This window comes from Mus caroli, chromosome 8 (assembly GCF_900094665.2).
Source record: "Mus caroli chromosome 8, CAROLI_EIJ_v1.1, whole genome shotgun sequence".
Taxonomy (NCBI): domain Eukaryota; kingdom Metazoa; phylum Chordata; class Mammalia; order Rodentia; family Muridae; genus Mus; species Mus caroli.
This window is the reverse complement of record NC_034577.1, coordinates 34,500,382-34,514,681: the sequence shown is the minus strand read 5'-3', so window position 1 is coordinate 34,514,681 and position 14,300 is coordinate 34,500,382. Positions and strand designations below refer to the sequence as shown.

The window sequence follows — 14,300 nt, the reverse complement described above, 5'->3', positions numbered from 1 at the left end:
TTGTAACATGGTTTTTCTTACAGTGTGTGAACTTAAATCTCCCTCTATGAGTGATTTCCTGTGGGGGCTGGAGAACTCAGGCTGGCTGAGGCACATCAAAGCCATCATGGATGCAGGGATCTTCATTGCAAAGGTTTGTGAAGACATAGCAATGAGTTAAGGGAGTAGACATGAGGCTAGTATAACCTCAGAGCTGTGTTCCTGTTGGCTCTCCTGTATTCACGAGTGGGTAGCAGGCTTTGCTGACCTCATGTGCTGAACATGATTTTGTGACAGAGTGCAGTGGGCAGATAACTGTGTTAAGAAAGTGGTCAAATGCTAAAATATTTCCAGAATATTCTCTTTCATCAGATTTACTCCTGGACAAAGGAAAGACTTTTCTATAGGAGACTGCGAGTCACCTCAGTGATGGGGGCTTAGGTTATAGTCAGTAGATCCTGCTTTTCCGTCATGACTTAAGCAAAAGCTGACAGATTCCATTCTGCCATTGGAAGAACCTTGATGGAACGTAAATGTAAACTAGTTTTTTTTTTCAATATAAAATGTTTTAATGTAAAGTGTTTAATAATTCTGTTATGATATTGGGGGTTTCCTATAAATGAATTCCTCTTAGATTTCTGCCTAGAGAGAACCATGACTTTGTGATGGTGATGCTGTTTATTAGCTATTCATCCTTGTTTAATGTCTGGCATTGTGCTGTGGATGCAGTAGTAAGCAGTATGAAGTCAAGCCTCTTACATGAATGACACACACACACACACACTCACTAATGATAAATGCTACATAATCACTGTCTTTCCCAGTGCAAGACACCTGAAGATGCACATAAGTGAGAACAGATAGAAATTCTTTCATGCTGGGCGGTGGTGGCGCACGCCTTTAATCCCAGCACTCGGGAGGCAGAGGCAGGCGCAGGCGGATTTCTGAGTTCGAGGCCAGCCTGGTCTACAAAGTGAGTTCCAGGACAGCCAGGGCTACACAGAGAAACCCTATCTCGGAAAATTAAAAAAAAAAAAAAAAAAAAAAAAAAGAAAAGAAAAGAAATTCTTTCATACAGTTCCTGACATAGTCTTTTACCTTCTCTTCCTCTGAACATATTACTTGGCCCTTTTCTTTTTATCTGTAACTTTATAATTTGATAAATTAGAATTTATGTACTTCCCTTTTTAGAAAAGGCCCCAGAATTTCCGTAAGATTTGTGTTGCAGGCGAGTGGGGACGGGTCATGAAGGTGTGTTACACAGTGCATATAGTAGTTAGTACATGTGTTAATTTGTGGTGATTTGAGTGTTGGCCTTTAAATGTAATGAGAAAGAAAAACTCTGTCTGCTAGTTCTAAGAAGGCTGGGCCTAAGTGCTGATTGCGAGTTCCCTTAGTTTGTAGCCAAACCTAATGGTCACAGTGACTGTCATTTCAGGCAGTTTCAGAGGAAGGGGCAAGTGTGCTTGTCCACTGTTCTGATGGCTGGGATAGAACGGCCCAGGTGTGCTCGGTGGCAAGCCTGCTGCTGGACCCTTACTACCGGACGCTGAAAGGATTCATGGTGAGTCTGGCGAGAACCTTCCTGACTGAGCAGACCCTTGACCAGCAGGGCACTTCATTTTTAGAATCCTGCCACCTTTGTTTTGTCTAGTCAGCACTATTCTTCTCTTAGTACATCAGCAAGGTTGATTAAAGGGTAGAAATTGAAATAGGCCTGAAATTCATTAATATTGAGGATGTTGAAACTAGTTTAGCCCAATGCTCCTAGATGTGAATTCAGACGCAATTTAAAATACATAAATATATAAGTATATAATAAAAATATGTAAATATAAAATATATTAAAAAGTTTGGAAAATAATGGTTTGTATACATAATTTGTTCCTAAGTATCTCAAGTTGGAGTAGTGTATGACTATATCAACAGAAAACATGAAAAAAAAATTTGGAAAAGTTCAGTTTTGTACATACAAATAGTTCTTGGAAGGAAAAAAAAAAAAGAAACAATATTCCCTCCTAAGTTCCTATTTTTTAAGTGGTCCCTGACAGAACTGGCTGATAGTATTGAATTTCAATGTTTTCTGTCTTTGCTGGAATTGGGAACACATCTTGAGAGCTGGAACCTTTTGGGTGTATATCACAATTTGACTTTGACTTTAGCTGCAGTAGTCTGGGATGTTAGGAATGAGCTGGCAGAAGGCCTTCAAAAGATGTAGGGGTTGTGTGGTGACTAGGTGACCTGGTACCTGCCCCTTGACTGTAAATTGATAGAAAGTACTTTGGTGGACCCTGAATCTGCTTGGGACAGAGGCTCACAGAAACTCCACACACACAAAAATCTGTATCACTGGACCAGTTTTGTGAGTCATGTCAGCTGTTACCCTGGGGAGAAGGCAGAAGAGGCAGGCCACTTCGTCAGAACATACTACTTTAGACAAATGAGATCTGAATGTCCCTGCCTCGGTGTATTCCTGAGCAGACTAGATGCCTTTGTTTAGTTGAGAGCATCAAATTTCCTATGTACATAATGCCATGAGTCTTTTTCTTTCCTACACAACAACCTTCCCACATTAAGCTATTACACTTATAAAAGGCATTTAGAGGGCAGACATCAGTTCTAAAGAGTGATATTAATGAAACTATTCCACATTGTTTCATTAACCATTTGTTAAAAAGAAAACAGCATTCCATGTTGGTTAAGATGAGGTTAAGAATAGAGAGAATAGGACATGAAGTACTCCGTGAGACCTGACTTGTGGAGAACATTTCATCTTTATTCCCCTTCTCTAGAGGAATGGGGAATGATGGCTACCAAACCAGCAAGATGACAGCAAGCACAGAGCCTGGCACACAGGGGGACTGGGTAGTTACTGCTGTCTCACACATGCCTTCCAATTTTCATAGAGAAGGCCTTCATTTTGGATACATTCTAGATAATGTGGTTCTTTTAAGATCTATTTACTATTGTTTTATGTAAGAGGTTTTGCTTGCAAGTATGTATGTGTGCACCATGTGCTTGTGGGCCTGGAGTGATGGACAGTTGTGAGGAGCCATACGGGTGCTAGGGCCTTTGTCCTCTGTGGAACACCACGTGCTCTTGCACAAATGAACCCCTCCTGTGGGAGAACATATTCTCAGGCATGTGGGAGTTTCCGTTGCTCCCACGAACTCAGTCCTTTTTTATTAGTTTGCTTCTCTGATGTTTCCCTTACAGGCTTCCGTATTTTATTCTTTGTGTGTGTGTGTGTGTAGGTATTAATTGAAAAGGACTGGATTTCCTTCGGACATAAATTTAATCATAGGTAAGCAATATTTTTTCTTTTATTGAAAATGCTTATTTTTTAATATACTATATCCTGGTTACATTTTTCCTCTCCTCCCCACACTCTCCCATAGGTATCTAACCCTGTTCTACCTCTCATTAGAAAACGAACAGGTATCTAAGGTATGATAATAAAATAGAAGAAGATAAAACAAAAATAAACACATTGAAATAGGACAAAACAAATAAAAGGAGCAGAGCCTAAGAAGATTCTAGAGAATATAGAGACTTACTCATTTGTACACTCAAGGATCTATAAAAACACAAAACCAGAAGCCATAATATCTACAAACCTGTTTGGTAAGAAACAATAAAAGATAAAAAACAATTTAAAAGATAAAACATGGGAAAACAAACAAACAAGCAAAGCCCTGACATGACATGAAGAGACAAGGCACCTCCAAAGATGCAGTTGTTTGCTTTCTGTTGGTCATCTGCTGCTGGACATTCAGTGTGCCTTAAGAGTACTGTTTCCCTAGTGAGATTCCCTTGGATGAAACTTAAATTCCCATTTGCATGTGGTCAGTTGGAGATAACTTGTGAATTAGGAAAAGGAACCTGTACCCACTTCGTTTAGCTCTAGGGTCCCACCTGGTGCAGGCCGCCTCAGTCTCTGCATTCACATGGGCACCATATTGATTTAGGGGGCCTTCCTTGTTTTCCTGGTGTCTTTCCTCCAACCCTCTAGTTCCTATACTCTTTCTGCCAGGATACATACCATTTAGAGCTGAGTGTTCTAAGGTCTCCCGCTCTCTGCATATTGTCTGGCTGTGTCTTTGCATTTTTTGCTGTCTCTGCTGCAAAAGAGAGCTTTGTTGACGATGGCTGAGCAAGTACTGATCTGTAAGTACAGTAGAATGTCATTATGTGTTATTTTATTGATGTTCTTTTAGTAGAAGCGGTAGTGTTTTGTGGATGCTTTGTGCCAGGATTGTTTTAGATTTAACATTTTCTTTGACCAAGGTATCCATTTCTTCTATCTTGTCTTCAATGCCTGAGATTTCTTCTATATCAATTTCTGTTGGAAAAGCCAGCCTCTACTCAAGCTCTTAAATTTTGTTTTCAGAGTTTCCCTGTGTAGGTTTGGCTGACCTGGAACTTAACTCTGCAGACTTATCTGGCCTCAAACTCAGAGCTCCGCCTGCCTCTGCCTCCTAACTGCTGGGATTAAAGGCGTGCGCCGCCACCACCACTTGGCCCTTAATGTTTTTGTTTCCAGATTTCCCTCAGTTTAGGATTTCTTTATTGGTTACACTTCCACTTCCTGGCTCCAGCTGTTTTGTTCATTTCCTCCCACTGTTTGTGATTTCACAGATTTAAGGGATTTATTTGCTTCTTTAAAGACCTCTATAATATTCATAAAGGATATTCTAAGGTCTTTTCCTTGTGCTTCAGCTATGTTGAAATACTCAGGGCCTGTTGTGATATGGTTGCTGGGCTCTAGGGGAGACATACAGTTCTGGCTGTTACTGTTTTTATACTGGTGTCTGGGCTTCTGAATGTGGAATGACTATAATTCTAGGTATTGACACTTGGTAGGTGTTTTGTTCCTTGGTTTCTGTGGTCTTCTTTGTTCTTAGGAGTGTGGCTGTGGGTTGCTGGGTAGAGAATGCTTGTGCAAGTCTATGGGTGGCAGGAAGGATTGAACTAGGTAGGTGTGATGGTTTGTATATCCTTGGACCAGGGAGTGGCACCATCTGAAGGTGTGGCCTTGTTGGAATAGGTGTGACCTGGTTGGAATGGGTGTGTCACTGTGGGTGTGGGTATAAGATCCTCACCCTAGTTGTCTGGAAGTCAGTCTTCCACTAGCAGCCTTTGGATGAAGACAGAACTCTCAGCTCCTCCTGTGCCATGCCTGCCTGGATACTGCCATGCTCCCACCTTGATGCCTTGATGATAATGGACTGAACCTCTGAACCTGTAAGCCAGCCCCAATTAAATGTTGTTTTTATAAGACTTGCCTTGGTCATGGTGTCTGTTCACAGCAGTAAAACCCTAACTAGGACAGTAGGAGAAAAGGCTGAAAGGGGTTTCAGGAGAGAGCTAAGGGGATCCTGTTCAAACCTAGAAGTGGGGTCCACCGTGAACTAGTGTGACCAGGAGACCAAATCTTGCAAGTCGTGTTAAAGGAGAGAGAGGTCCTAACGGAGGACAGGAAGGCGAGTATGAGTCCCTTCCCCAAGGCCCTGCCAGAAACGGCCATGGTGCCCCAGGAGAGAGAGCTACCAGGCATCAGGCTGACACAGAGCCATGGGAATCGAATGGGACACGAAGGGAGAGCTGAGATGTCCACAGGAAGGAGGACAAGCTGGTCCCACAGCAAGGTTCTGCAGAGCCCCCAGAGTGTAAGTAGGATGGAGGGAAGGCACCTTCAAGCAGGCTGCTCCAGGCTGGGGATGAGACCCGGATTGTTCTTAGTCATTCACTGACAGTCTCAGTAGAGAAATGTGAGTGGGAGCAGCAGGGCGGGATCTAGGTCAGCTCTCCTGAAGAAATGCTCTTTACAGCTAGCACTGCAAATGTTAAAGAAACCTACAAGCTGCTTTAGAATTGCTTCTGCATCAACCTAACAAACTTCAAAAGTAAACTTTTAATTAAAAAAGTAAAATTTGTTCAGGAAAAGTTTTCTGTTTCACATATTCTCTTCTCCATCCAGACTTTCATTACAATCTTTATCGTCCAATTGGACTTTTAAAGTTTATTTTCCTATTTCATCCTAAATTTTTATAATTTACTTAGGAATTAAAGTTGCTTTTATGATGATCGTTGCCTTTGTAGGTCTCTAATTAAAACAAAAACCTCCTATATTATAAAGTCTAGAATACTTTGTTTTATAGATATGGCAACTTAGATGGTGACCCAAAAGAAATCTCTCCAGTAATCGACCAGTTCATCGAGTGTGTCTGGCAGTTAACAGAACAGTTCCCTTGCGCCTTTGAGTTCAACGAGAGGTTTCTGACTCACATTCAGCATCATGTTTATTCCTGCCAGTTTGGGAACTTCCTGTGTAACAGCCAGAAGGAGAGGCGAGAACTCAAGTAAGTCTTGGTGTCCAATTTTTAATGATTTGGGCAACTGGGAGTTTCATATAGATTTTCATCATTATGAGAACTGCTTAATTGAGTTACAAAATTATTCTACATTCTTTTCCTATTCCTGACATCATTTCATAAGTGGTTTAAATGATACCAGCTCACAAATACATGCAGTCACTTTTTCCTGGGAATTTCTGTCTGAATCAGATAAGTGAGAAGACTTGCCATTAATAATTAAAGGAAACTTCTGCGATTAAATTAATTTTGTCTTTAAAAAAATGTTAAGTATATTTGATAGAGATAATGAAAACTTCAAATTAAAGGGAAAAGCATATTTGAAACTGAGGCCATTAGGTTTTTAGTTTTTTTATTATTATTGAGTATATTCAGTACACATAGCAGCTGATGAGTTTAATTATAAAGACATTTTCATTCAAGTAGATTATATATATATATAGGCATTTACTCCCTCCAAACCCCTGATTTACTTGCGATGGAGTGTCACAGTATAGCCTGTAGTATAGAAAATAGGAACTCATGACCTTTGCACCTGAGCACCACCACACTTGACGCCTCCAGCCAGGTTAGATTAAAACTGTGGTCCATTAGTCAAGACTAATAATATCTGAAATGTGGAATCTCAAATAATATTGTGAATTAAGGTGATTTAAGAAATGCAAATTAAAGAACTTTTTGAGGTACTTAAAGCATGAAAATGATTTTAACTATACTGTGTTGTGTATGGCATCCAGTTTCATTGTAGAAAAGATGCGATCAAATCAAGTAGATTTTAGAAGGTTCGTGCCATCTGGGGTGGAATAGAAAATGACTTTTTTTTTTGTAGTGGATGCTGCTTTTTTCTCTCCATGAAACATCAAGTATGATTTCTACACAGTCCATGCTTGTTCACAGAGTGGTTCCTCTCTAAGGATGAGGACCTAAGATCAAGCCCCAGAACTCACATTTCAAAACAAAACAAAACAAACACTGTGTATAGCAGCACACTCACAAATGATATATTATTTTTTATTAGGGGTGTGTTTTGCCTGAATGTAAGAATGTACACTGCACACATCTCTGATCCATGCAGAGGTCAGGAGTGGGTACTGGATCCCCGGTTACTGAAGTTACAGGCCAGCATGTGGGTACTTGGAACTGAACCTGGGTCCTCTGAAAGAACTGCTTAGCCAGCCATCTCTTCAGTTTGGTTGTTATGCTTATAATCCCTGTGCTGGGAAATAGACACTCACAGATCCTTTTAGATCTCGGTTCAGTAAGAGATCCTTACTCAAAAAACAAGTGGCATTTGGGAGATAAATGAGTGGTTAATAGTTGCCACAAACAGGAGGACTGCAGTTTGAGATCCCAGAACTAATGTAATACAGTTCCCCCAGAGCGGCTGACTGTGAACTGTGAGGTGGGGGGTTGATTGAGAGGGCCTGCCTCAATGAGTAAGGTAGAACAGTTAAGGATGATGCTTGACATCAATTACAAGCCTCCACTTGTACATGCACGCACATCCACGTGCACCCACACACATTTGCCTATACACGTGGATGCCCACACACAACTTCCCACTTCCTTCATATACAGTGAGATGGAAAAAGCAGAAAGGGTTCACAGTTCCTCAAAGGAGGACTCCTGAGGTTGAAGGCTATCCTGTGTTGAAACCACAGCATACATGAGTAAGAATGCGTACACAGCAGAGCATATCCTTTAGTCTCACTTGTTTTTCTGGATAGTTTGTGGTCTGTTGTACTAGGATAGCCAATCTTAATGATATCTGCTTGGCTTTCAATACTGGTTTTTCTATTAACTACTTGTGGGATTTGAAGAGACTACTTTCCATTCATTTCTCCCTTCATGCAGAAAATAGGACATACAGGAGCTGTGGATTAAATAAAACTTGAAACATTTAGCATGGTGCTTACAAAGTATCCAATAATCACTTGGGGGATAAAAACTGAAAAAAAAAAAAAAAAAGATAAAACCAATGTTTCTTTAAGTACTCAAAATAACCACACATTACATCAAAGCTAGTACAAATAGTAGTGGTGTGGAGACCACTATAGCCATGCCAAAAGCCATTGGCCAGTGGTAATGTCACTGCTAATTATTTTTCAGCTTTAATGTAAATTACTTGTTATTTATAAGAACCAAGATTGGTCATTTCTTGCCTTTCTTTGAAATAACAGGATTCAAGAAAGAACCTACTCTTTGTGGTCAAACCTGTGGAAGAATCGAGCTGACTACCTCAATCCTCTGTTTAGAGCTGACCACAGTCAGACCCAGGGGAGCCTTCATCTGCCTACAGCTCCATGCAATTTCACCTATAAGTAAGTCAGTCTTGCCAGATGTGGTTTGCAGCTGGTAATGACTTAACATTCAGAGGCCAAAGTATATGAAATAAGAGCTTCAAGGCTTTGCTGGACAAAACCCACCAGGGAAGATGCTTGGCTGATTTTGGCGTTTCTGGCAGTGCTGTTTCTCTCTGCATTGCTTTACATGGGAAATTCCCTTTAGAAATTGATACTTTACAATAAGGCCTTTAACAATACAAGTTCCCATTAGCATAATTGTAATGTAATGTAATACAAGAAAGGAAATGAAGGAGGAAAGAAAATCAAGTCCTGCTGAAGTAGAATTTGAAGCACAAGTTTGGTGGAAATATTTGCCTGTGGAAACCATTGGTTTTAAGATGGTACTGGGGTGGTCTTCACAGGTTCTAGGGAAGATACACTAAATACCTAAAGCATGTTCTCCATTTGAGTCAATTCAGTCTTGTATCCAACAGTTTGACACACTGTGTGTTCTAGTACTAGTTCCCTCAGTATTATTTCTGACAGCATAGCAGAATATTAATCCTATATCAAAAATGCCTGCATGGCTTGTACAAAACAGCACCTTTTAAGACTAAACAAGGCACACTGCAGTTATTTATATCATAGCTAATTCATTAACAGGCCATAACTAGTGTTTCAAACTACTTTAGTGTGGCCCAGGCACTGTTCTACATGCTGTAGATAAATAAGATACCTCGCCCTCAGGCACTTTTTAATAAACCTGAAGATACCCCCAGCATGACAGCTTGTTCCATCTGCATTCCATAATGCTTTACTGTCTAGGGTAGATTTATTGAAAATGCAAATGTCAATTTCTGTTGTAATAAAGTCAAAGCTGTTGTAAGTTTAAAGGCCAGATTTTCTTTGCAGCAGGAATTCTAAATATGTAATCACAAATCTTCAAGTTCCAATGATAAAATTTGCTGCTTCGGGTTTTGTTTTTGTTGTTGTTGGGTTTTTTTTGTTTGTTTGTTTTGAGACAGGATTTCTCTGTGTAGCCCTGGCTGTCCTAGAACTCACTCTGTAGACCAGGCTAGCCTTGAACTCAGAAATCCACCTGCCTCTGCCTCCCAAACCCTGGATTAAAGGTGTGCACCACCACTGCCTGGCTTGTTGCTTCATTTCACTATAGAAAAACATATTATGTATGTTCTAACTTAGTATTAATAGAAACTTACTCTTCCTAAGAGAAGTTAACTACCCTAGAAAAAAAATCAACCTGAAATTATTACTTTTAGTAGTTGCTTTTTCAGGGCTGTAACTTGCTGTTGGTTATTAATAAGACAAGACTTGGGATTGTGGGCTTTCAGACTGGGATATGTGCTATCCTTCCTCCCAGGTTTTGGAATGGGATGTATAACCGCTTTGAAAAGGGGTTGCAGCCTCGACAGTCTGTTACAGATTACCTCATGGCTGTGAAGGAGGAGTCCCAGCAGCTAGAGGAAGAACTGGAGTCCCTAGAAGAAGTAAGAGTCTTGCTATTGTTTATATTTTCCTGTGCCCATTTCTTGAGCATTACCTCGAGGAAGACCCTCAAGATCTAGAACATAAATGTAGCACAAGCCATTTTTAAGTCAGTGGGTCAACACCCAGACAATGAAGCCCAAACCTAACACTAAGCCATCTGTGTTAGTTTTTGGCTCACTTCAGTTTGTAGAAATCCATTACTGGTCAGTACATTTTATTTTTCCCTTCACCATCTTTCTTTTTTTTTTCCAAGTTTTCTTTAAAAAAAATCCCAAAACTCATGAAAATGTGAAAAGGCAAAATTGAATACATTCAAATGAATGAAAACCTTCTGCTCTTTTAAAATTATATATTAATACTGCATTGATATGTAAATACCTGAGATTGGTTATATAATTTTTATTATTGGGCAGAGGCGTGTTGTACATAAATGCATTTCTTACTTGCTGCCTTCATCTTCAGTGAGTATTATTCATTCTGCCCCATTCATCATATTCTACCTCAACATTCACTTGCCCAAGAACTGGCTATAAATTCCCACTGTTTGGAACTTGTATTTTCAAGTTAGAATCAATGTTTTAACAGAACAAGATGGGGCTGAAGATGGCTTAGTGGTTAAGAGTTCTACTCTCACAGAATATCAGCTTTTAGTTCTCAACTAGTTTAGTGGCTCACAACTATAGGTAACTACAATTCAGGGGATCTGATGTCTCTTAATCTCCAGACATTGGATATTGGATACCTGTCAGGTACTTACCTACATTCAGGTACCCAATGCTGTACATCACTGGAGAAGTAGCTCTAACTATGTGCAGCAAGATCACTGGTTTATAGTGAGTTCTGGTACCTGAGTGTAATTCTTACATTCCACAGGTTCACATGACCTGCGTGACTATAGAGGTAGGAGTAGAGCTGAGACCTTGGACTGAAGTACAAACTCACAGAACTGAAATTAAACTGAGATTAAACTTACAGTTTGGAGGTCAATTTATTTTTCACAAACACACCCAGTTTTCTATATTTTAGGACCCTGCTTATTATAGCGTTCTTTTGACTGAAAATTGGTAAAGTTACAAACAAGATATATAGAATATCAAAAGTACCTTAATATTAAATGTTCCTTTATTTCTTTAAAATAGCTTAAGTTTCTTAGTATAGTATTCAAGGTTTTCCCATAATGCATCATAATCCCTTTCCGTTCTCATTTCCAGTGCTCCCCATTTAATTCACATTTTCTGCTTCCTACCTTTGTGGCCTTCTAACCACTGCAAGGTCCAGGCTCTGCTTTTTCAGACTTTTTACAGTGCTTTCTGTACTCTTTCCCTGAAAACCATCTTACCATTCTGAAATGAATATAAGAACTCTGTGTGTGATAATCTGCAGATGTGCTATGGCTGCGTCTGAATTCACTGTGTTCCCCCTATGGTCCAGCACAATTCTTCTGCACTAAAACTAGAAACCCTTAGGAGTGCTTCTGAATGTGTAATGCTTAATTTTCACATACTCCCTACTTATATTAAAGGATACTGAGGTAAAACGTATGTGGGACAGACAGCCTGCAGTGATCTGGTGGAGGAACAGTATAGACACGTGTAAGAATGTAATTGAGCCCTAAGAAGCAGAGAATTCCTGATATTTGAACACAGGAAGACCAAAAAGTGGCACTTATTATAAGAGACTCGACACAAAATGCAACTCTAGGGAGGAGGAATAAAATTACATACTCTGAAATGATACATTTTCTAGCGAGTCCTATTTTGATGAAATAAATACATCATTCTTACCTTACAAAAACATACTTGGGGATAGAGAGGTAGCTCAGCCTCTAAAAGCATAAACAACTCTTCCATCAGACCCAGCTTCAATTCCTAGCACTCAAATGGCAGCTTACAGTTCTCTGTAACTTTATTTCCTAGGGGTCCAACAGCCTCTTGACCTCCACAGGTACCAGGCACACACAAGGTGTACAGACTTAAGTACAAGCAAATATCTATATACATAAAACAAATGTTTCAAAAATGAAAAAAGTTTAGTGTTAATACAATGCAAATAATTATGTCAAATTGTATAGTCATAAAAAAAGTGTGGGGGTCCATTTCCAGGTAGTGTACCATATTGTATTGTTCACATCGTAGACAGTCTTACCAAGGCGCTTACTACCATCCTTGTATTAGAAAGCAAGCCTCTCGGTTAGTTTTGCTGATGTTCACGTCCTCTGGTTTTTCAGCTGCCATAAGAGTCTTGTCCTTAATGTTACCCTCAACTGGGAGGGAGTCAAAGGTATGCAAATAATATATGCTAAGAATAAATTGTGACTTTTCTTAAAGTTGTTATTTATTTTTTTAGAGGCTGGAAAAAATTCAGAAAGTCCACTTACATGGTACCAAAGTGAAGAGTAAGCAAAGTGAGCCCAGCAAACACTCGGGGTTTTCTACCTCAGACAACAGCACAGCCAACACTCCTCAGGATTACAGTGGGAACATCAAGTCCTTCCCATCCAGGAGCCCATCCCAGGGTGATGAAGATTCTGCTCTGATTCTAACCCAAGACAATTTAAAAAGCTCAGACCCCGATCTCTCAGTGAATAGTGATCAAGAGTCTGGGGTGGAGGATTTGAGCTGTCGATCTCCCAGTGGTGGTGAACATGCACCCAGCGAAGACAGTGGCAAGGACCGGGACTCTGACGAAGCTGTGTTTCTCACTGCCTGAAGTTCCCCTTTGGAGTTCCAAAGTAAAAGACACAGAAACACTTTCAAATTAAGGGGAAAGTGCAATTCGTAGTAAAAATGTTGAGAAATGACAAGTTCTATCCAGAACCATAAAATTACAGCTGAGAAAATGGAAAAAAAAAAAAAAAGAAAAAGCTCTTTATCAATAGCCAGTTCTTTTATCAAGTCATACTGAAGACTGATCATCATTCCTGAGGCTCATGCTAGACTATGAAAATTATATTCACTACAGGAAGAGTATCTTCACCCAAGGTTGTCCAGACAGTCTTCCCTGGCATAGCATGTGTCTGCTTAAAAGCCCTCCTGTTTTCTCCCATACCTGATAATGTTTGGACTTTGATTTCACTTCCAGATGCAGGTTGCATTCGGGAACTTTTGACATTTCCTTCTGCCTTTAACAATATTTAAAAAAAATAAATACTGAGAGTACCCTTTTCTGTTAATAAATGTAATCATTTTATTTTTCCCCTGTGGAGTATCTTCTGCTTCTCAAACAATGTCTGTCTGTCTTTACCATGAATGTAAAACCTATTAAGCAGAAGCCGGATTCATTTTCTCCATCTCAAATCTGAGTCCAGACATTAGCTCTTAGCAGCCGTTTACTACTCTTTCAGAGATTACACATAACAGAACTGTGAGCCAGCACCAACCTGATTGCAAATTACAACACTCTAAATGCAGTGGATAGTGACACATCAACAAGGGAAAAGGTCAAGAACGAGGGAATTTGCTTATCATGTAGTTACCAAATGCTTACTGTGATAAGACACCACAACCAAGGCAACTAGAATAAAGGATTTATTTGGGGCTTACAGTTTCAGAGGGTTAGAATCTACAACCATCATGGTGGAAAGCATGGTATCAGCCAAGCAGGTATGGCATTGGAGCAGCAGCTGACAGCTCACATCTCAGGACATAACCAAGAGGCAGTGAGAGCTAACTAGAAAAGGCATGGGCTTTTTGAAAATTTAAAGGCAGCCCCCAGGAACATACCCCCCTCCCACAAGGCCACACCTCCTAATCCATCCTAAACAGTTCCACCAACCAGGAACAGAGCATTCAAATAGATGAGCCTTTGGGAGCCATTCTTCAAACCCCCAACCCATCTGCTAAACACAGGGAATAAAGGTTACAGCACTTTTCATTTTACAAATTATATAGAAAGTTAATGTTTTCTGTAACATTAGCAATATCTTATGACCATGGACTAATGGATGGCAATTCTGAAGTTTCTGTTAAAATGCATTTAAAACAGGATTTGAATTGAGCTTTCGATCTGAAAACTCCTAATGGAGAAATGTTGCTGTGTTTGAACATACTGAAATGTTCTTATTATATGATTTTACAGTGTAAGTACATTCTAATAAAGAGATACATTTAATCTTAGTTTTTTATAACAGTATTTTAAAGTGTGAAAATTTTTA

General features: G+C 39.7%; 1 protein-coding gene across 1 annotated transcript in view; it reads left to right on the top strand.

Moving 5' to 3' along the window:
- Positions 1 to 13,341, top strand: part of Mtmr7 (myotubularin related protein 7) — a 79,450-nt gene extending 66,109 nt beyond the window's left edge. The window contains exons 8-14 of the mRNA XM_021169676.1: positions 24 to 133; positions 1,418 to 1,543; positions 3,234 to 3,283; positions 6,141 to 6,341; positions 8,534 to 8,674; positions 10,020 to 10,146; positions 12,494 to 13,341. Coding sequence (XP_021025335.1) covers positions 24 to 133; positions 1,418 to 1,543; positions 3,234 to 3,283; positions 6,141 to 6,341; positions 8,534 to 8,674; positions 10,020 to 10,146; positions 12,494 to 12,856 — 1,118 coding nt within the window. The 3' untranslated portion in view covers positions 12,857 to 13,341. The remainder of the gene's footprint in view (positions 1 to 23; positions 134 to 1,417; positions 1,544 to 3,233; positions 3,284 to 6,140; positions 6,342 to 8,533; positions 8,675 to 10,019; positions 10,147 to 12,493) is intronic.
- The last annotated feature ends 959 nt before the right edge of the window (positions 13,342 to 14,300 follow it).